The following is a 21,933-nucleotide window of genomic DNA, read 5'->3' as shown; positions in this document are numbered from 1 at the left end:
TAGTCGACACAACATAAAAAAAAACATTTGCTATAATTCTTCAAATATTTTGACTAATTTGAATATTTGAAGAATTACAGCAAATATTTTGACTAATTTAAATATTTGAAGAATTATAACAAATTCACAATTGCTATTTGCTATATTTGCTATAATTCTTCAAATATTTTGACTTTATTTTTGGAAATTTTCAACTTTTTTTTATTGTAAATGTAAATATTTTTGACTAATTTGAATGTTTGAAGAATTATAGCAAATGTTTTTTACATTTGCTATAATTCTTCAAATATTTTGACTTTATTTTTGGAAAATTGCAACTTTTTTTTGTCTCATGAGAATCTGATGCTGAGTTATATAATATATATGTCACGTATATGGTTAAGCGATGTATAGATTCTTCCAATGATAAGAAAAAGACTAGCAGCGATATAAATGATAAACGTAAACAAGCCATGGCGGTCCTCGATGACAAAATGCAGTTTCATAAGAAGCACGTTTATTTTTGAACGTAGCTCGTCTTTGCCCCGTGTCTGCGTTAACAAAATAAGAGTGGCATAAAAATATCTTCCATTTGGAATGGCATGGGTGACTACATGTTCCTTTATGACATCATATTTGATTTTTATTCCCATAATGTTAGAACTTTCCTGTATCGCTATCGTACGGCGATTGGGAGTATTTGATGCCTTCAGGCGATGTGCCGCTACGATGTCCGTCATCATTCGGCCGCTTGTCCTTCCTCGTCGTGCGTCTCCATGTGTTTCTCCAGTTTGGCCTTGGACGGGAAGTTCTTCCTGCACTTCCCACAGCTCGGCCTGGGCGGCTTCACGCCGGCGTGGCTGCGCTTGTGCCACGCCAGCTCCGACGAGCTCTTGAACCTGAGCCGGCAGGCGTCGCAGGAGTACGGCTTCTCGCCGGTGTGGACGCGCTGGTGCAGCTGCGCCTCGCCGGGGGTGAGGAAGGTCTTGTCGCAGTAGCTGCACGGGAAGGGCCTCTCCCCCGTGTGGATGAGGTGGTGTCGGGTGAGCGCGTAGGGTTTGGCGAAGCCCTTGCCGCAGTAGGCGCAGGGGTAAGGGCGGACGCCGGTGTGCGAGATCACGTGCTCCTGCTGGGTCTTCTTGCTCTTGAAGCGTTTGTGGCACTGCGGGCAGGCGTAGGGCTTGTCGTCCACGTGCGACCTGTGATGTTTGGAGAGCTCGCCTTGGGACAGGAAGGTCTTCCCGCACTGGGAGCACAGGAAGGGCTTCTCCCCCGTGTGCATCCTCTCGTGTCGGGCCAGCACGGACGCCAGCGTGAACGTCTTGTCGCAGTGCAAGCACTGGAAGGGGCGCTCGCCGGTGTGGACACGGAGGTGCTGCACGAGCATGAAGCGCAGCGAGAAGCGTTTGTTGCAGTGCCCGCACTTGTGCGGCCGCTCCCCCGTGTGCGTTGCCAGGTGCCGCTTCACGTCCGACCGCCGCGTGTACGTCTTGTCGCAGTGCGGGCACTTGAACTGGCGCTTGACTTGATGGGTCTGCCGGTGCAAGGAGCGCGCCAGAAGCGAGTCGAAACCCTCGCCGCACTGCAGGCACACGTAGCGCTTGGCGGCCACGTGCGACGTCCGGTGCTCCAGGAGCTCGCCGGCCGAGGCGAAGCTGCGGCTGCAGATGGAGCAGATGTGCGGCAGGCGGCCCTCGCCCGAGTGGGAGCGCTTGTGGTGGGCGGTCAGCGCGCGCAGGTTGGCGAAGGTGGCGCGGCAGGGCGGGCAGGCGAAGGAGACGGCGGCGGCGTGCGACTTGCTGCGGTGCTTGGCCAGGTCCCACGAGTGCTGGAAGGTGCGCTCGCACTGCCGGCAGCGGAAGGGCCGCTCGCCCGTGTGGGTGAGCTGGTGTCGCCTGACGTCGGACGTGCGTGTGAAGGTCCTGCCGCACGTCGGGCAGGTCAGTCGGCTCACGCGGTCCTCTTTGACGGGCGCGCCTTCTGGCTGCGCTGCGCCTCCTTGGGGGAAAAGTTTAATGGATGTAAAAATCTCATCCGTGATGCAGGGAGTCGGAGGCACCTTGGCTCCGGAGAGCTTTCGGTATTCCTCGGTGGGAACGCTCTGCATGTGGAAGTGGGGAGGGCTGTCGTCTTCGGAGTGGTGGAAGGGACACTCGGAGCATGAGAAGATGATGGAGGTCGTCTCGTCGGAGTCCCCTGCAGGTCATACGGGTGAAAGGCGTGTTTATGATCAAGAACTAGTTCTTTTGACCCGACTGAACGGGTATTTTATGGGCGTTTCATTCGTTTGCAAAAAAGAACTGGTTCTTTTGACCCGACTGAACGGGTATTTTATTGGCGGTTCATTCATTTGCAAAAAAGAACTAGTTCTTTTGACCCGACTAAACGGGTATTTTATGGGCGTTTCATTCGTTCGCAAAAAAGAACTAGTTCTTTTGACCCGACTGAACGGGTATTTTATTGGCGGTTCATTCATTTGCAAAAAAGAACTAGTTCTTTTGACCCGACTCAATGGGTATATTATGGGCAGTTCATTCATTTGCAAAAAGGAACTAGTTCTTTTGACCCGACTGAACGGGTATTTTATAGGCGGTTCATTCATTTGCAAAAAAGAACTAGTTCTTTTGATCCGACTGAACGGGTATTTTATGGGCGGTTCATTCATTTGCAAAAAGGAACTAGTTCTTTTGACCCAACTGAACGGGTATTTTATATGTGGTTCATTCATTTGCAAAAAAGAACTAGTTCTTTTGACCCGACTGAACGGGTATTTTATGGGTGGTTCATTCGTTCGCAAAAAAGAACTAGTTTTTTTGACCCGACTGAACGGGTATTTTATGGGCGGTTCATTCGTTCGCAAAAAAGAACTGGTTCTTTTGACCCGACTGAACGGGTATTTTATGGGCGGTTCATTCGTTCGCAAAAAAGAACTAGTTCTTTTGACCCGACTGAACGGGTATTTTATGGGCGGTTCATTCATTTGCAAAAAAGAACTAGTTCTTTTGACCCGACTGAACGGGTATTTTATGGGCGGTTCATTCGTTCGCAAAAAGGAACTAGTTCTTTTGACCCAACTGAACGGGTATTTTATATGTGGTTCATTCATTTGCAAAAAAGAACTAGTTCTTTTGACCCGAATGAACGGGTATTTTATGGGTGGTTCATTCATTTGCAAAAAAGAACTAGTTCTTTTGACTCGACTGAACGGGTATTTTATTGGCGGTTCATTCATTTACAAAAAGGAACTAGTTCTTTTGACCCGACTGAATGGGTATCTTTTGGGCGGTTCATTTGTTCGCAAAAAAGAACTAGTTCTTTTGACCCGACTGAACGGGTATTTTGTGGGAGGTTCATTCATTTCCAAAAAGGAACTAGTTCTTTTGACCTGACTGAACGGGTATTTTATGGGCGGCATTCGTTCGCAAAAAAGAACTAGTTTTTTTGACCCATTCGTTCACGAACGCCACACCACTATTCATTCATTCATTCATTGTCTGTCCCGCTTATCCTCACGGGGTGCTGGAGCCTATCCCAGCTGTCTTCGGGCAAAAGGCGGGGTTACATTGACCAGCCAATCACAGGGCACCTTACCTTTGTCGCTTCCTTTGACGGCAATCACACACGAGGCAGCAGCCTCGTTTGACGGCGTTTGGCGGACAGGAGGAAGTTCAGTGGCGGCGTGCGTCATTTCACCTTCGCCAGCGGCGTCACTTCTCACGTCACCCGGTTGAACGTCATTTCCCAGCGCAGCCAGAACGCCGTCTTCTTGATCTTCTGAAGCTGCGTCGTCGTTTTCCAGGCTCTCCTTCCTTACGGCGAATGTTTTAGTCAGGGTCTCCAGCGCCCTGGCCACTTCTACGGTCTCCTGGGGCGTCACCTCTTCCTCGTAGAAACACGTCTGAACGTCCGCCGCCACTGCCGCCGCCTCCGATGCCCCGACCTCCACCTCGGTGTAGACCGTGACCACGCTGTACTGCTCGGGGTCCAGGATGCTGGCGTAGTTGTGAACCAGTTCCGGTGCGACGGAGAGGTTGGCTTTGTGGGAGGGCGGGATGGACAGAGCGGACATGATGCAGCCGCCAAGGGAGGTGGGGTTGCCGTCTGGAAGAACAACGACGAGGAAATGACACTGCTTGATCATAAGTATTATTTAATCTTATTCTGTGTACTATTTTGGGTAATACGAGTGGAAACCCATTCCACAAAGTACCCAATGTACTGCCAACGTGTGAGTTTATATTATCCTACTTGGATCTATTATATCTTCTTATATTATATCTATGTAATGGTTGAATTTCATTTGAACATGCATCAGATTACAATTGAATGCATCCCATAATCAGTTCACAGTTCCACATGTCCAAAAGGAGTAGGAAGAAGCAAAGCTTATTAAATCCTACCCCTCCATTTGGTACTTTTACAATCACTAACTGTTAAATTTGTTCACTTCCTGCTTTCATAATATCATTTTTTTATTTTTTAATGTATTTTATAAATTTTTATGTATTTGTTTTTTTTTTCATTTTTGTATTTATTTATTTTTGTCACGTGCCGAAGTAATGGTAATGGTTTAATTTCATTTGAACATGCATCAGATTACAATTGAATGCATCCCATAATCAGTTCCCAGTTCCACATGTCCAAAAGGAGTAGGAAGAAGCAAAGCTTATTAAATCCTACCCCTCCATCTGGTACTTTTACAATCAGTAACTGTTACATTTGTTCACTTCCTGCTTTCATAATATCATTTTTTTATTTTTAATGTATTTTATTAATTTTTATTTATTTATTTTTTTTTCATTTTTGTATTTATTTATTTTTGTCACGTGCCAAAGTAATGGTTTAATTTCATTTGAACATGCATCAGATTACAATTGAATGCATCCCATAATCAGTTCCCAGTTCCACATGTCCAAAAGGAGTAGGAAGAAGCAAAGCTTATTAAATCCTACCCCTCCATCTGGTACTTTTACAATCAGTAACTGTTACATTTGTTCACTTCCTGCTTTCATAATATATATTTTTTATTTTTTAATGTATTTTATTAATTTTTATTTATTTGTTTTTTTAATTTTTTTGTATTTATTTATTTTTGTCATGTGCCGAAGTAATGGTAATGGTTTAATTTCATTTGAACATGCATCAGATTACAATTGAATGCATCCCATAATCAGTTCACAGTTCCACATGTCCAAAAGGAGTAGGAAGAAGCAAAGCTTATTAAATCCTACCCCTCCATCTGGTACTTTTACAATCACTAACTGTTACATTTGTTCACTTCCTGCTTTCATAATATCATTTTTTTATTTGTTAATGTTTTTTATTAATTTTTATTTATTCGTTTTTTTTTCATTTTTGTATTTATTTATTTTTGTCACGTGCCGAAGTAATGGTAATGGTTTAATTTCATTTGAACATGCATCAGATTACAATTGAATGCATCCCATAATCAGTTCACAGTTCCACATGTCCAAAAGGAGTAGGAAGAAGCAAAGCTTATTAAATCCTACCCCTCCATCTCGTACTTTTACAATCAGTAACTGTTACATTTGTTCACTTCCTGCTTTCCTAATCTAGTTTTAGTTTTATCATTTTTATAATTTTAGTTTTATTTTATTTTTTTTGTCCTGTACCGAAGTACGAGGTGATATGACCATACAATCACCATCTACTATACAGAGTAATAGAAACCTTAAGACTGTAGGGGTGCTATTATAAGGCTCTAATAATATTAAAAAGCATATTAATCTACTTTCCCAAGTGTACTTACGGGGCATTTTAAAAAGTGCGGCGTTCTGGCAGTGCTGAAAGATCAAGCCCAGCTCTTCCCTCGTGGACTGGACACATTCATCCAATAAGGCGGGACCTGAGCCCAGCCAGGCTGCGGTCTGGAATCGAACACACTCATTTGGTTCATTTGGCAAAATCCAGACACTTTAAAAGTCAAGAATAGTGGATGTAGTACCTGCTCCAGGTCCGGTATTGGAAGCAGCTTCTCCAGCTTGGAGAGCAGCTCCCACAGTAGCACGTGCAGGGCAGCGTCGTACTTGGCTCCGTACTCTACGGGGAAGACCTCCTGGAAGAAGTACGCTCGCTCGGCTGGGTCTTTCAGGAGGCTCTGAACCAGGGCCACAAACGTGGACTCTGCAGCTTTCACCTCCGCATCGCCGTGCTGCAACACATTTAGGGTTTCACTAAAACATCCATAAGCGGCACGGTGGTCTAGGGGTTAGCGCGCAGACCTCACAGCTAGGAGACCAGGGTTCAATCCGAGTTTGCATGTTCTCCCTGTTTTCTCCGGGTACTCCGGTTTCCTCCCACATTCCAAAAACATGCTAGGTTAATTGGCGACTCCAAATTGTCCATCGGTATGAATGTGAGTGTGAATGGTTGTTTGTCTATATGTGCCCTGTGATTGGCTGGCGACCAGTTCAGGGTGTACCCCGCCTTACGCCCGAAGACAGCTGGGATAGGCTCCAGCACCCCCGCGACCCTCGTGAGGAAAAGCGGTAGAAAATGAATGAATGAATAAAACGTCCATCCGAACTTGATCACGTCTTCTGTGAACTTACATCAGAGGTCAGCGGGAGGTTCTCCAAGTGTGCCTGGATCTTTTGAGAGTCAACACAACCTCGGACGGAGCCTTTGCACAGTTCCAGGATCAGCTACGATGGAAAAAAAAAACAGCATTGATAATTGATACAGCGTTTTTGGTGCAATCGAAAATGAACATACCCGAGCTCTGAGGCCCAGAATGAGCTGAGCCGTCTCCTTTTGGGTCATGATTCCAGGCAACGCATCGGTCAGCGTGTGCACAAACTCTTGGAGTTTATGGTAATTCATCACATCCTTCTGCTTTGCCAGTTGCCACATGGCGGCCCAGCGAAGCTGCAGTGGAGGCACCAGGAGGCGCAGCAGCGAGAGAGGCAAGCCTGGATCTGAAATGGTTTCGAGGTCAGAGGTCATGACACGCTTCCGGGACACCTGCACACCATGCTATCACATCCACAACTGAATTCTGCATGTAGTTGTAGCAGCTACGGTGCAATATATGCTGAAAAGCATTCCCCTGGAGTAAATATGTCAACGTGGCTTAGATTTAAACAGACAATCTCCTGGAATAATTCTCGTCAGCAGTTGCAGAATGTCTTTGCGTGTTAAAAGTGCAAGCGCAACACTCTTTGACTCTGGAGCCAACATCCACACAACGCAGTTTCTACGATAAAGATAATAAATCACTCAAATACATACGGCTCATTTTCCACTCAATTTTCAAGAACGTCCAATAACATGAAGCGGATTTTCATTCGGTCTTGATAGAATAATATAACATGTAGTTCAATTTCACTGGCTAGCATGCGTTATCACGACGCAAGTGTCCATTTCCCCAAAGTCACTCTCCTAAGTTTCCGGTTTTCATAATAAGAGTTCCTGTAATACGAGTAACAAATCCGTGAAATGTGCCTTCATTATAGTGAATATATCTGTCACGGACTTACACATTTACGCGTTAATTTGAAAGAAATAGCCAGTTCCGTGTCGTTTTCAGAGTTAGCTAACAGTTAGCTAACAGTTAACTCACAGTTCCTGGTTTCACGTGACGTCACATCTGGTGGTTCTCAGCCCCGCCTTAAAGCGATAGGCGGCAAATAAACGGACTCGAAACTAAAAGTCATGTAAAAATCAGAGTAAAATTATGAGCAAGCAATTCCAACGACGTATTCACTTGAATATCCAATATACTGTACAAACATACTGTGTATGAAGCCGTAGTTTATGCTTGTCCACCCCTAGAAGTGCCTCTCGGTCACGTGGTTGAAACCCAACAATACCGGAAGTTATTGACCGGATGTTATTGACATCCATTCGAGTAACTTCAACATAAAAGCAGGACACAGTAAATCCCGTCCTCGCGTGACGTACGTCGTCACAAGACACGCGATAATACAGCTACGAGTCACATGAAAGAGTGTAGTTTTTCCCCCTTCATGCTGGATGTAGCGTCAAAGTATTTGTTTTCATATCCGTGTCTTGTCTGGAGTAAGAGACATGGATGAGGACGGACTTCCGATTACGGGCTCCGGAGTTGATCTAACGACGGTAGGTGTCAAGCTAGCATGTTAGCTTAGCCGGGAAACCAATGTAAACAGCTAGTAGCTTTTGCTTCTGCAAGAATGCATAACAAATCGGAGCTGCTGAGCTGTATTTTTTTCATAGCCGGAAGTAAATTGCATGAAATTACACGCATTTTCTGCAGTATTATAGTCTATATTTTATTGATTTCCCTGCAGGTTCCTGGCATTCAGCAGAGAAGAATTGTCGCTTTCCTCAACCAGTTCATCGTCCATACTGTTCGCTTCCTTAACAACTTCTCCACAGTGTGTGAAGAGGTTTGTACTTTTTATTCGTCTGCTTTGTGTTCTTTTTGTGAGCTTAAATGTTGATTGTTTTCCCACACAGAAACTCTCCAACATATCCCTCCGCATACAGCAGATTGAGACCACGTTGTGCATTCTGGAGGCCAAGGTTTGTTCTTCTCCTTTGATTCCATATCCATAAAGTCCTTAATTGAATACCTTCACATATCTTGAGCAGCTGTCCTCCATCCCCGGACTGGAGGACGTCACAGTAGATGGAGTAGGACCTGCCCCAACCGTCCAGACCAACGGAACCAGCGCTCCAAGTCAGACAGATGGTCCACCAGTTGTGATTCTTCCACCTTCAGAGGTAGAAAAGTCTCAAAGTGATCTGTACATCTTTTAATCGGTTGTCATCGTCTTTATCGCAGGCTCCGAGTCCTCACAGCACTCCAGAAGATGTGATCAAGGAAGTAAACGTAATGACGGTAGCCAAGGATCCTCGCTACGCCAGATATCTGAAGATGGTTCAAGTGGTGAGAAGTACTTTCTATTAAATGACGATAAGCCCCGCGTCGTGTGATTTCATCTGTGTGTTGCTGTTGATGCCAGGGCGTCCCAGTGATGGCCATCAGAAATAAAATGACCATGGAAGGTTTAGACCCGGACTTGTTGGATAAGCCAGACGCCCCGGTGCCTGACGGAGGAGGACAAAGTGCACAGGATGCGGACGCCAACACTTCGGATAGCGAGTCGTCCTTTAGCGACTGATAAATGTCCCCGCCGAATTAGATGTTTACCGATTCCAAGTGCACTATTGTGTAGTGTAAAGCATTTCAGTTGCTATTCTACTACAACTACCACAGTCTTGAACGACACTCAAAATGTCCGAGGACGTTCTAGTTCTCCACCAAGCCCAATTAAGTCAAAAGCATTTAACTGCAAAGTTGCAGAAATCTAATATGTTTGTTTTTAAGTAGACTTTCGCCCCCGACCCCCGGGAGGGTGCCGCATTTAAATACTTATTTTATTACAGTAACATCAAAAGCCGCTGTACTACTACGCATATTATTATTTTATTGAACTGTTTCAGCAACAGTTTATAACTTGAAAAAATAAAAATAAATTGTGCTCTTATTCTTTCTTTCATGCTCTCCCTGCCAGCATGTCACACTTATACCTGCCACCAGAGGGCGACAGCTACCACTGTAACCTTCACTATCGTTGAATTTGTTGAAAATGATTCAAATAATCCATTATTTCGAGCAATTGTTCCATAAACACATAAATTGTTCGTATCTAGATTAGATGTTTATCAACAAACTTACCTTATCTTGTCCGAAACAGCTATTACCGAGTTTTGCATGCACGTAAGTAAGATGTCTATCTCTAAGAGACGTTAGCCACGTCATGAACTCCGCTATAGAAATGCTTGTTTTCCACACTTCCGCTTCTTAAACTGTTCTTTCAGGTTTAATTTGAAAAAATGTCCGTTGCTGGTAGCTTTTTAATATGTTGCCTTGACACCGGCTGCATATTCCTTTGAATAATGGTTTTGGTTTCTTGTCTATCTGGAATGTTGGCTAGCGAATGCTAACCGGAAGTGTGTCGAATGGACGCTAAGTAGCTATTTTGACTGACATATGGGCAGTTTATGGACACAACCATTGAATCATTGTGAGTAATTGTATTTATTTCCATAGAAATTAGAATTTATAATTTATTTTTACATAGAATTATTTACATAGAATCTATTTCCGGTTAGGTTTTATATCCATGTATGTATAGCGATAGATCATGTCGACTGAAAAAGTGTGCACAACCCTGATTTACATGTACAACGTACATACAAAATCATAGTCATAAGTACAGTAAATATATATTTTCTTTATTTACAGCAGGAGGTAGCGTGTTGGGACTTTTTGGTCATTTTAAAAGTGTTACGCCGGCTGAAAAAGTGAGCCACCTGCTATAAGAGGCTCTGTCGACACCTAGTGGTGGCCTGGTGAACTGAAGCTCTGCTGGAATAAAAATGGTAAATACAACACGGGTTGCATTCATACTCCTGTTGTGAATGAATGTGAATTAATTTAGCAATCTGAGTTTATTTATTTACTTTTTTCTGGTCCAACTACACTTGTGACTCAAATTAATGACTGTAATCTACAGACAGAGTACCCGCGGGGAAAATAGCACAAAAACAAGCATACCACAAAAACAGTGGCGCGCAATGCAGACAGAAAGATTTAGTAGGTCATGCTGGAGGCAACCTTTGAGGCCAAGTCAGGATTAGAGCCACATGCTGATGGCAGGCGTCCTGGATGGAGTCATGCATCAGCTGCTTTACCAGTCCAAAAACAAATCCTGGTCTTGTATGAAGTGTCCGAATGGATGAAAAAGCCCTGAAAGAGCAGGTGAGAGATCTTGCATGGTCCTTCTCGCACCATCTGCCTCCCTCCAAACCAAAACATATTAGCCGTCCATAATGCTCCCATGCATCATTTGTTCTTTCTATGTTTGTGTGTTTGTGTGCAGGAGTTGGGTTGCTTCAGGAATAGCGCGTACACCTGCTCAGGATCACTGAAGGGAAGTGACAGAACAATCCAGATGGACAGACTTCCTGCTTTGAGCACGTAAGCTACGGGCGTGTAACGCCATAGTCGTGTTTGTTGTCGGCTCATGTTGGCTGTTTGGCAGAGCTGAGCTCCCGTTGAAGATGTGGCCCATCTTAGCGACCACATGACCGAAAATGGGCTCTGAGACGGCTTTGGTGGGTGTACAGAAATACTTCATGGGTATTGGCTGGGGATTCGTGCTCCGGCCCACCCCGATATCCATTTTCCTGCTCAGGTCATAATAATAATAATAATAATAATAATGATGATGATGATAAACAATAATAATAATGATAATAACAGTAACAATAATAATAATAGTAGTAATAAAGATAATAATAATAGCAATAGTAATAATAGTAATAGTAATAACAGTAATAGCAATAATAATAATAGTAATAATAATAATAATAATAATAATAGTTACAACAACAATAATAATAACAATAACAATAATAATAATGATGATAATAAATAATAATAATAACAACAGTAACAATAATAATAGTAACAATAATAATAATAATAATAGTAATAATAAAAACAATACAATAATAATAATGATGATGATGATAAATAATAATAATAATAATAATAATAACAGTAACAATAATAATGGTAACAATAATAATAATAGTAATAACAATAATAATAGTAATAATAATAATAGCAATAGTAATAATAATAGTGATAATAGTGGTAGCAGCAATAATAATAATAGTAATAATAATAACAATAATATTAATAATAACTAACAACAATAATAATAATTATGATAATAAATAATAATAATAACAACAGTAACAATAATAATAATAATAGTAATAATAATAATAGTAATAATAAAAACAATACAATAATAATAATGATGATGATGATAAATAATAATAATAATAATAACAGTAACAATAATAATGGTAACAATAATAATAATAGTAATAACAATAATAATGGTAATAATAATAATAGCAATAGTAATAATAATAGTGATAATAGTAGTAGCAGCAATAATAATATAATAGTGATAATAATAACAATAATATTAATAATAACTAACAACAATAATAATAATAAAAAACAATACCAATAATAATAATAAATAACAACAAAAACAATAATAAATGATAATAACAACAACAACAATAATAATAATAATAATAATAATAATAATGGGCTGCATGGCGGTCGTGTGGTTAGCGCGCAGACCTCACAGCTAGGAGACCAGGGTTCAATTCCACCCTCAGCCATCTCTGTGTGGAGTTTGCATGGTACTCCGGTTTCCTCCCACATTCCAAAAAAACATGCTAGGTTAATTAGCCACTCCAAATTGTCCATAGGTATGAATGTGAGTGTGAATGGTTGTTTGTCTATATGTGCCCTGTGATTGGCTGGCTGGCCACCAGTCCAGGGTGGACCCAGACAGCTGGGATAGGCTCCAGCACCCCCTGTGACCCTCGTGAGGATAAGCGGTATAAAATGAATGAATAATAATAATAATAATTACTAGATGCCTGTGGGCCTTTAGTCTCCCGATGGACTGGAATTTGACCTCCATTAGGGAGGCTATATTTGTCCCTTGTGGACATTGCTTAAAACTGCGAGCAGCCCTGAATGGAAAGTGCGTCCACCGTGTCCTTCATCACATCAGGGTCATCTTCATCACACACAAACAATGTTACCCCATGCGGTGTTTCAACAGCGGTGAAGGTACTTTGCTGTGGTTTGTTGGGGGGACATAACCCGGATGGACAAATGGACGAGAAGCGGAACTCTATTTGTCCAAAAGACTCCTCCAGTTCCGTTCCCATGGTGAACGCTACGAGGAACGCTACATTTATTCCTTTATTCCATATTATTTTTGACTTGTGATGTCATCGTTTGACAGGATTCGAACATTCAGCAAATAGATCTGCAGTAATTGTAAAGCTCCGTGGTCGCAAAAGGCCCCCCTGGGCATTAGTTCATCTTTCCATCTTTCATGCTTTTTTTTTTATATTTCATTGAGAACAACCCTCGTTGCGTTATTATTCCTTGATGCTATGAAATGCTAACTCACTTAGCAACAATATGAATAATAAATCCTTGCCAATTTCCTCATACCCAGCATGCCTTCTTATGACACGACGGCCATGTCATATGTCACGCCTGGGCCCGTGCCAGCCCATTCTTTGTGACCCGGGACGCCTCAACGGGCTGTCAGCTGCGGCAGTATAAAGGCCGCCCCATTGTTGGAGGGGTCCATTGTTGCAGAGGCGTTCTCCCTCCCAGCACGCCGGCAAACACCCCAGGTAAGACAACCGACTTTGGAGGCATTTCGGGGTCCGTTTACGTCCATTTTGGAATCACATTTCTTTAATGGACAGGGAATATTTTGCTTGGTGAATATGAATATGAATATGAATATGTCATGACCGCCTCGGGTATTATCGTCTTTGTTTTGTGGGTTACAGGATCCCCAACAATGAACGCCAAGTGGGATAAGGTGAGTCCACGCTGCTAATCCTCCATTTTTGTGGAAGGGACATGCCGTCCATTTTGCATGTAACCGTAGCAGCTTATCTGTCGCCGTTCTTATCAGCTTTCATGTGGGCTTCACATCCTAAGAATACAACGTTTATCTTGGCCACAGCTGTGCCTCTGGGTTTCATACCATATATGACATGGGGGGGGGGGGTGGAAATGACTGAAGGTTATGATCCTTTTATTTTTAAGGATGAAGTACAGCTCTGTTTTTATTTTTATCCTTGGCATAAAGCATATACGACACAGACCGGGGGGTGTCCAAACTTTTTCCCCCGAGGGCCCCAAACAAAAATGTCCGCTTTGATATTTTTATGTATTTTCAAAATGTTATAAAAAAGGATTTAAATTGTTTTATTTATGTTTTTTTTTTTTTTTTTTACGTGCTGCGGGCCGATAATAAACGAGCTGCGGGCTGCAACTGGCACTCGGGCCGCACATTGGACACCCCCAAACGCAGCCCGTTGGTGAGAAGCAACAGGGAAGTAAAAGCGCCAGGAAATAAGACAAGTTTGCGCTCCTTATATTTCAGAATATAAAAGTATATATATTTTTATACGTATATATATATATATGTCATATATATCAGAATATTTTTCAAATATATATATGAATATAAAAGTGTGTATATATATATATATATTAGAATATAAGTTATTTTTCAAATATATATATCAGAATATATATATATATATTATAATAATATATGTATTTTTCATATATATATATTTCAGAATATAAAAGTATATATATGTATATGTCATATACGTATATCAGAATATTTTTCAAACATATATATATATATCTCAGAATATAAAAGTGTATATATATATATATCTCAGAATATAAAAGTTATTAAAAATATATATATACATATATATCTCAGAATATTTTTCATATATATATATTATATCAGATTATGAAAGCATATATATATATATGAATATAAAAGTATATATATATCAGAATATAAAAGTATATATATATATATATATATCAGGATATTTAAAAAAATATATATATATCAGAATATAAAAGTGTGTATATATCATATATATATATCAGAATATAAAAGTTATTTTTCAAAAAAAAAATAAAAAGATATATATATGTATATCAGAATATACAAGTGTATATATATATATAGTATATATAATATATCTGGATATTTTTCAAATATATATATATATCTCAGAATATAAAAGTGTATATATATATATATATATCATATATATATATATATATATATATCAGAATTTAAAGTTATTTTTCATATATATATATATATATATATATATATATATATATATATATATATAAAATATATATATTTATATATATATATACATTTTCTGTATTTCTAAGCTAAAAATAAATCATAAAAAAGTAGCAAACATAATTTTTACTGCTTATGATTTCTCCTTTATAATTTCCATTGGCATATTGACCATATCATATTCCTAAGTTGTTTCCTCGGATTGATTGCCGTCATTGATTCCACTCCTGTGGTCAAATCCTGCAGCCAAAGTCCAAGATCTCAGCTTCTCGCAAGCTCTCCTTAAAAGTAAGTCGCTCCGTAACACTGAGACCGCTTTAGGAACTCCAGGAACTAGACCTCCGGGTTTACTGATGGATGTCCTAACAGATGCTCCTCCTGACGAGAGCCTGCGAGGACCTGGAGCGCGAGCGCCAGGACAGGGAGGAGGAGAAAGTACGCTATCTGGAGGAGAAGTTGCCGCCTTTGCAAATGTCCGGGCTGTCGCTGGACGAGCTGCAGGTAAATAACTCCAACATGAGATCATGTGTAGCTAAAATAAGATGCGTCCGCCCCTCTCCCCGGGCCCCCAGGACCTGTGCAAGCAGCTTCACTCCCAGATAGACGTAGTGGATGAGGAGCGATACGACTGTGAATCCAAAGTCAACAAACACAACATCGACGTGAGTCTCCTCCGCAGCAGCATCTCCATTCCTCCTCCTTCCAAGCGTCACATGTCCACTTCCTGTCAAGTAGATCCGAGAACTGAAGCTGAAGGTGCAGGACCTGGGCGGGAAGTTCAAAAAACCCGCTTTGAGAAAAGTGAGGGTGTCGGCCGACGAGATGATGAGGGCCCTCCTGGGCTCCAAGCACAAGGGCTCCATGGATCTCCGCGCCAACCTCAAGTCTGTGAAGAAGGAGGACGTCAAGCAGGACAAGGTATTCTGCAGAATCCAATGTGGACTCACAAAGCTCTCACGGTGGTTCTTCGCTTACCAGGTTCTCACAAGCGAGGTGGGTGACTGGCGTAAGAACGTGGAGGCCATGTCGGGCATGGAGGGACGCAAGAAGATGTTTGACACGGGCGGAGCCGCGCAGTGAGATTTCGGACGGGGAAAGGAAAAGTACACTTTTTGGGAATTTCCACTATCTCCAGCTACAAAGCCGTCTAATAAATTATCCCAAAATTCCAAGCATGTCGCATTTTCATAACGTGCTAGCTTAGCTACAGCAATGTTGTTAACATGGAAGAACTACTTTTCAGGCGTAGTGACACAGCGCCGCCCTCACGGGGCCCCAGTGACACCTTTTGATGGTCTTCCATGGCGGTGTGAGGGAACAGCTGATGTTCTATCCCGTTACACACATCATCATCATCATCATCATCATCATCATCATCCGTGAGTCATCACACCGGATGGATGAGGACCAACGCTTTCCCCGCCTCAAAGCCTCGCTCGCCATCTGCGGCCCGTTTGTTTGTTTTCACGTTGTTGACAAGCTGCCGTCCCCTTTATCGCTAAGCTCATCGTGAAAGCACCCCCCCCCCCTTTTACTCCCCATGCTGCTCCTATAAATAGGTCCGACCTTCACATACAACAAATGCTCCAGATGTGTCGTCCAAGCGGGGCGACAAGGGCGGACAAACTTCCAACAAAAATCTGCTAATCCCCCCCGCCCCCTCTCTTTAACCCCCCCAGTATAGAGTTGATGTGTCTTTAGAAGCCTCTAGATGGCAGCAGACAGTCATCACGCAACCACCCCCCCACCCCCCCCCCAACTCCATGTGCAGACACGTGGCCGGAATTATAAATGAAGAAGTTCATTTGTCACCAAAGTTAGCAATTCATTTTGACAAGTTAATGCCTTGCCCAGCGGCACTACCCCCCCCCCCCCCCCCCCCCCGGAGGAAAAAAACAAATGAGAAGCAGACTACAAAGAAAACACTTATTAGATCTTTCATCTCCAACATCCTTAACAAGCCATCTATTTAGTGCTGCAAGGGGGGGGTACTTTTATAACACTGGAAACTGTAGAGAGTGCATGGGGGGGACGGTACTTTTACAACACTGGAAGCTGTATAGAGTGCTGGGGGGGGGGTACTTTTACAACACTGGAAACTGTAGAGAGTGCTGGGGGGGTACTTTTACAACACTGGAAACTGTAGAGAGTGCTGGGGGGTACTTTTACAACACTGGAAGGTGTAGAGAGTACTGGGGGGTGCTTTTACAACACTGGAAACTGTAGCGAGTGCTGGGGGTATTTTTACAACACTGGAAACTGTAGAGAGTGCTGGGCGGGGTACTTTTCCAACACTGGAAACTGTAGAGAGTGCTGGGGGGGTACTTTTACTACAGTGGAAACTGTAGAGAGTGCTGGGGGTTGTACTTTTACAACACTGGAAACTGTAGAGAGTGCTGGGGGGGTACTTTTACAACACTGGAAACTGTAGAGAGTGCTGGGGGTACTTTTACAACACTGGAAACTGTAGAGAGTGCTGGGGGGTACTTTTACTACAGTGGAAACTGTAGAGGGTGCTGGGGGGGGTACTTTTACAACACTGGAAACTGTAGAGAGTGTTGGGGGGTACTTTTACAACACTGGAAACTGTAGAGAGTGCTGGGGGGGTACTTTTACAACACTGGAAACTGTAGAGAGTGCGGGGGGGGGTACTTTTACAACACTGGAAACTGTAGAGAGTGCTGGGGGGGGTACTTTTACTTGATGCTAGCATCCTTAGCCAGATAGCTTCCCATGGGGCTTCCTGCCATGGAGTCCATAAGGATGCTGCACGTTTTGGGCAAAGAGAGTCATCACATCTCTGGGCCTTGCATAAACATCCACGCATGGGGGCTTTCAGGAAACAATAAGAGGATCAACAAAATAAAAGTTATATAATATCTGTGCGGCCTTATCCAGGGCAGCCATAAGAACCATTATGGCGTACGCGGCGTAGCTTAGCATGACTGGAGACGAGAATCAGCTCAGCAAAATATACTACATTGGTATCAAATTGATGTTATTCATGATTTATTGTGTAAAATGATGACAGGAAGAACTTCAAATTAAAAGCGCTAAATGAACACACAGCCACCATCCACCAGTACCAGCCTGGACTTGTGCTCTATAAAAACATGAACAATTTGATGGGGCAAAGCGAATAAAGTCAAGGATAATCCCCACTATACGTTCTACCGCTTCCTCTGCGTGCTATACGTAATGACGTCAGTGTCCCACAATGGCCGCGCCCCCTCACTCCACCGTTGCTGACACTCCCACCCCCACCTTCGTTGCATCAGCACCATATTAGAGAGAGAGAGGGAGGCAGCGGATCGTCACAAGCATCCCGGATTTGCCTCCTCCGTCGACGGTCCGCAGCCGAACAGCGAGCCGGGAACTCGGCTACATCTTCCCCTCAGTGATGGAGAGCCTTCTGGATAACCCGATGAAAGCCGTCTTGTACCTGAAGGAGCTCACCACCATCGTGCAGAACCAGCAGAGCCTCATCCAGACGCAGCGGCAGCGCATCGACGAACTCGAGCGGAAGGTGGAGGACCTGATCGGCGAGAACCGGCAGCTACGGGATCCCCATCAGTACGTGCAGCAGCAGCAGAACCAGCAGCACCAGAACCAGCAGCAGCACCACCACCACCCGCCGGCTCCGCAGGCGCACGCCCACCCGCATCAGCACCACCAAAGCGGCGGCACCAAGGCTGCGGCGCACGCCGGCCAGCAGGCTCACCATCATCATCATCAGCATCAGCATCATCATCACCAACAGCAGCAGCAGCAGCCTCAGCATCAGCAACATCCCACCCCTCCTGCTCCGGCCCCCCACCACCCGCAGCAGCTCCAGCTGGTGCCCACCTCGCCACAGTCCCCCCAAGCTACCCAAGCCAGTCCGGACCCCACCGAGGAGGGCAAGAGGAACCCCTGCTGCAAGTCGCTGGTCCCGCAGACCCCCACCACGCTGTGCCGCTCGGTTGGACTGTCCAGGAAAACAGAGTGAGTGTTTATTCTATATCGTGTATTTCTATTTTCTAGTATGATAATGCGTATGTTAATGCCTGTGGATGTTGATTCATAATGCACATATGCCCCCCCACCCCCACCCCCCCATGTCATGACACATCATCATGTCATATGACCCGCTATGTGCTGAGCGTGCTCCTTTAGCGGGGATGAGGACACGCTTCGTTTTGGCTACAGGTAATCTGTATTATGGCATTATTCACACAGCCACCCCAGCCCCCCAGCCCCCAGCCCCCATGCAGCTAAATCAATCTGGTGCTTAATGGATATTGATTTTTTTTTTAATCCTGGCTGTATTATTATTATTATTAGTAGTAGTAGTAGTAGTATTAGTATTAGCATTAGTATTAGTATTAGTATTAGTATTATTATTAGTATTATTATTAGTATTATTATTAGTATTATTATTAGTATTATTATTGCAGGTAGTCAATGAAATGATCTTTTTGTACAGATCATATCTTTTATTATTATTTTTTTAAATGAAAAGATAATTAAAGAATTATTAATTATAATTAATTTTGTAATTAATTAATTCTAATTAATTAATAATTAAAGGTAAATAATTAAATAATAATTAAATATTTTTTTTTATTTAATAATATTTTAAATAAATTTATTGTTATGCAACAGCAACAAAATGCATTTAAATTGGCAGAATTCCGACATCAAACATGAGGATTTTGAGGTGCAATGCACAGCAAAATAATCAGTTTTTACTGAAATGAGCGCGGTTGAATTTCACGGTTGGAGAACCCGGGTACGGACCCCGGAGAGAAAAACTGGACCTTTGATGCAGTTCTTGCCGGGACCCGGTTGGGAAACCCGTGGATGGATAACAATTTGCTTTCCTGGTGCTGGCTTCAAGAGCGGACAGAGAGAATTGGAAATTGGATGATTTAGCGATCACATCCTGATGCCGGTATTCCGTTAAATCCACTTTCATGCATCGGCGCCGCCGCCGCCGCTCAAGGTCATCGGAGTGACTTGTGCCGCTGTAGCCGCCCCATCTGTCCGCCCTTTTGGTTCCCTTTTTGGTATAATCCGCACTGATTTGTTCCTGTGGAGGCAGGAAGTGACAGGAAGTGATGATAGGCCAAATAATCGCAGCGATGCGGAGTGGGTGGATGAACTTTCAAACGCCAACGGGAGCCAACGGGACGTACGCGAGAAGGTTACCCCGACAGTCCCGGTCATCCATTTGGGAAGAAGACATCCCACTCTGTCAGCTTCCGACAAGACTCGAACGTGATGGCCGTCATGTCCGATGTCGTCCTGTCACGGCGATGGAAGCTCGGATTGGATTTTGATGGACGTCTCAACCGTTCCCTGACATCAATTCTCAGGACGGTCGGAGTAGCGTCTCCGCTCATCGCTGGAATTCCAGCGCTTCCGGGACTCATTTGCTTGATTAAAAAAAAAAAAAAAAAAAAAAAAAGAAGAAGAAGAGAGCAGGAAATCTATTCGTGAGGCCGTAAATGAAAAATTAAACGCTCTCGAACGTCACGCCGTCCTGGTTTCAATGCTAATGGAGGTTGCGCTGGTGTTCTCATTGAATGGGATGGAGCCATAGCTGGAGCCTACACAAGTCTTGGTTGAAACATTGGATGTTCATTTCCGAAAAACATTCCAAAAACATACAATGGTGAAGCTCGGAATTATCCTATATGTACCCTTGCCAGGGTGCACCCATCAGCTGGGATAGGCTCCAGCTTACCCATGACTCAAATGAGGACAAGCCTAGTGTGGAATTGGGACATTTGGGTGCTGGGGAGAAGGCTATTTCCTGGAAGAGATGTGCTTGTGTATTCAAGCGTGTGTGTGTGTGCGTGTTTGTGCATGTGTGTGTGTGTGTGTGTGCGTTTCCACGGCCACAATCGCCCGAGGTGGAAGTCCCGCTCTTCTCACATGGCCCCCAGGTGGGTTCTCCCCCTCTTAGCCAGATATATTAAGCCCTTGCTCTTACAAGACAAAACACTCACTAATGCACACGCGCCACCTGGCCGCCATCATGTTGTCCGGCTCCCTCGGTGCCCCCACCCCCGCCCCCGCCCCCGCCCCCGCCCCTCACATGTCAACATGTAGGCCCGGGCTTGCTCTTGCTCTTGCTCGTGTCCTTGAGGAATAAAGTGGCTTGAGTGCCGGAGGCTTTTGCTGCGTCCTTTGGAATGATTTACCACGACCGCTTTGAGTCGTATCACATGGTCTGATTGGAGGTCATGTGATGCATGGGACCTATAAATAGCATCGGTATTCCTTTATGTTACAAATACAACAATTGAAAATGCATTCATTGTATTTGTCAAAGTGAGTACTGTTACATTGTTAAACGTAAGGCTGCACGGTGGTCGAGTGGTTAGCGCGCAGACCTCAGAGTTAGGAGACCCGAGTTCAATTCCACCCTCGGCCATCTCTGTGTGGAGTTTGCATGTTCTCCCCATGCATGCGTGGGTTTTCTCCGGGTACTCCGGTTTCCTCCCACATTCCAAAAACATGCTAGGTTAATTAGCCACTCCAAATTGTCCATAGGTATGAATGTGAGTGTGAATGGTTGTTTGTCTATATGTGCCCTGTGATTGGCTGGCCACCAGTTCAGTGTGGACCCCGCCTCTTGCCCTAAGACAGCTGGGATAGGCTCCAGCATACCCCCTCGAGCCAAGCGAGGATAGTTGGCGACTCCAAATTATCCATAGGTATGAATGTGAGTGTGAATGGTTGTTTGTCCAACGTGGACCCCGCCTCTTGCCCGAAGACAATTGGGATAGGCTCCAGCACCCCCGCGACCCTCGTGAGGGTAAGCGGTAGAAAATGAATGAATAAATGAACAATTCGGCAGGCAACCGGTCCAGGATGTACCTCGCCTCTCGCCCAAAGTCAGCTGGGATAGGCTCCAGCATACGCCCTCGAGCCTAGTGAGGATAGTTGGCGACTCCATATTGTCCATAGGTATGAATGTGAGTGTGAATGGTTGTTTGTCTATATGTGCCCTGTGATTGGCTGGCCACCGGTCCAGGGTGTACCCTGCCTCTCGCCCAAAGACAGCTGGGATAGGCTCCAGCACCCCCTGCGACCTTCATGGTGATAAGCGGTAGAAAATGAATGAATGAATGAACGATTCGGCAGGCGATCGGTCCAGGGTGTACCTCACCTCTCGCCCGAAGTCAGCTGGGATAGG

General features: G+C 43.7%; 4 protein-coding genes across 14 annotated transcripts in view; 3 read left to right on the top strand and 1 right to left on the bottom strand.

The window, feature by feature from the left end:
- Positions 1 to 343: 343 nt before the first annotated feature.
- Positions 344 to 7,817, bottom strand: si:zfos-932h1.3 (zinc finger protein 678). Of its 7 annotated transcripts, XM_058077601.1 has the most exons (8): positions 7,736 to 7,817; positions 7,562 to 7,644; positions 6,715 to 6,917; positions 6,552 to 6,644; positions 5,945 to 6,151; positions 5,750 to 5,867; positions 3,571 to 4,080; positions 344 to 2,175 (listed from the first exon to the last, which is right to left on the bottom strand). In XM_058077601.1, exons 3-8 carry the CDS (start codon positions 6,850 to 6,852, stop codon positions 719 to 721), a joined length of 2,523 nt encoding a protein of 840 aa, XP_057933584.1. In that variant the 5' UTR covers positions 6,853 to 6,917; positions 7,562 to 7,644; positions 7,736 to 7,817; the 3' UTR covers positions 344 to 718. The 7 variants fall into 7 exon arrangements, with proteins under 7 accessions (XP_057933584.1, XP_057933585.1, XP_057933586.1 ...); XM_058077602.1 differs by having other exon boundaries at positions 7,562 to 7,795; XM_058077603.1 differs by having other exon boundaries at positions 6,715 to 6,911; positions 7,562 to 7,795.
- A 68-nt stretch (positions 7,818 to 7,885) lies between these two features.
- Positions 7,886 to 9,479, top strand: washc3 (WASH complex subunit 3). Its single transcript, XM_058077801.1, has 6 exons — positions 7,886 to 8,079; positions 8,271 to 8,369; positions 8,440 to 8,505; positions 8,575 to 8,706; positions 8,768 to 8,872; positions 8,949 to 9,479. Exons 1-6 carry the CDS (start codon positions 8,029 to 8,031, stop codon positions 9,105 to 9,107), a joined length of 612 nt encoding a protein of 203 aa, XP_057933784.1. The 5' UTR covers positions 7,886 to 8,028; the 3' UTR covers positions 9,108 to 9,479.
- A 114-nt stretch (positions 9,480 to 9,593) lies between these two features.
- Positions 9,594 to 15,919, top strand: LOC131132295 (troponin I, slow skeletal muscle-like). The gene is made up of 9 exons (XM_058077802.1): positions 9,594 to 10,750; positions 10,872 to 10,969; positions 13,056 to 13,239; positions 13,402 to 13,433; positions 14,994 to 15,035; positions 15,117 to 15,248; positions 15,320 to 15,409; positions 15,483 to 15,665; positions 15,726 to 15,919. The coding sequence occupies exons 4-9, from the start codon at positions 13,413 to 13,415 to the stop codon at positions 15,825 to 15,827; spliced, it is 570 nt and encodes a 189-aa protein (XP_057933785.1). The 5' UTR covers positions 9,594 to 10,750; positions 10,872 to 10,969; positions 13,056 to 13,239; positions 13,402 to 13,412; the 3' UTR covers positions 15,828 to 15,919.
- A 2,097-nt stretch (positions 15,920 to 18,016) lies between these two features.
- The window catches only part of iqsec3a (IQ motif and Sec7 domain ArfGEF 3a), a 65,277-nt gene continuing 61,360 nt past the window's right edge, over positions 18,017 to 21,933 (top strand). For all 5 annotated transcript variants that reach the window (XR_009130345.1, XM_058077793.1, XM_058077797.1 and 2 more), the window contains exon 1: positions 18,017 to 18,731. Coding sequence is in view for 4 of the 5 variants with exons in the window: in XM_058077793.1 (XP_057933776.1) it covers positions 18,148 to 18,731 (584 nt within the window). In the remaining variant the exon portion in view is untranslated. The remainder of the gene's footprint in view (positions 18,732 to 21,933) is intronic.

This window comes from Doryrhamphus excisus, chromosome 7 (assembly GCF_030265055.1).
Source record: "Doryrhamphus excisus isolate RoL2022-K1 chromosome 7, RoL_Dexc_1.0, whole genome shotgun sequence".
NCBI lineage: Eukaryota > Metazoa > Chordata > Actinopteri > Syngnathiformes > Syngnathidae > Doryrhamphus > Doryrhamphus excisus.
This window is presented reverse-complemented; position numbering and strand designations above follow the sequence as displayed.

Excerpts from the sequence above, each read along its gene's own strand:
- washc3 (XM_058077801.1), top strand. The coding sequence starts at position 8,029 with ATGGATGAGGACGGACTTCCGATTACGGGCTCCGGAGTTGATCTAACG. Across the intron at positions 8,506-8,574 it reads TGTGCATTCTGGAGGCCAAG|CTGTCCTCCATCCCCGGACT; the intron begins GTTTGTTCTTCT and ends TATCTTGAGCAG. Across the intron at positions 8,873-8,948 it reads ATCTGAAGATGGTTCAAGTG|GGCGTCCCAGTGATGGCCAT; the intron begins GTGAGAAGTACT and ends TGTTGATGCCAG.
- si:zfos-932h1.3 (XM_058077596.1), bottom strand. Across the intron at positions 5,868-5,944 it reads CAATACCGGACCTGGAGCAG|ACCGCAGCCTGGCTGGGCTC; the intron begins GTACTACATCCA and ends GTTCGATTCCAG. Across the intron at positions 4,081-5,749 it reads CGCACTTTTTAAAATGCCCC|ACGGCAACCCCACCTCCCTT; the intron begins GTAAGTACACTT and ends TTGTTCTTCCAG.
- LOC131132295 (XM_058077802.1), top strand. The coding sequence starts at position 13,413 with ATGAACGCCAAGTGGGATAAG. Across the intron at positions 13,434-14,993 it reads TGAACGCCAAGTGGGATAAG|CCAAAGTCCAAGATCTCAGC; the intron begins GTGAGTCCACGC and ends CAAATCCTGCAG. Across the intron at positions 15,410-15,482 it reads TCAACAAACACAACATCGAC|ATCCGAGAACTGAAGCTGAA; the intron begins GTGAGTCTCCTC and ends CCTGTCAAGTAG.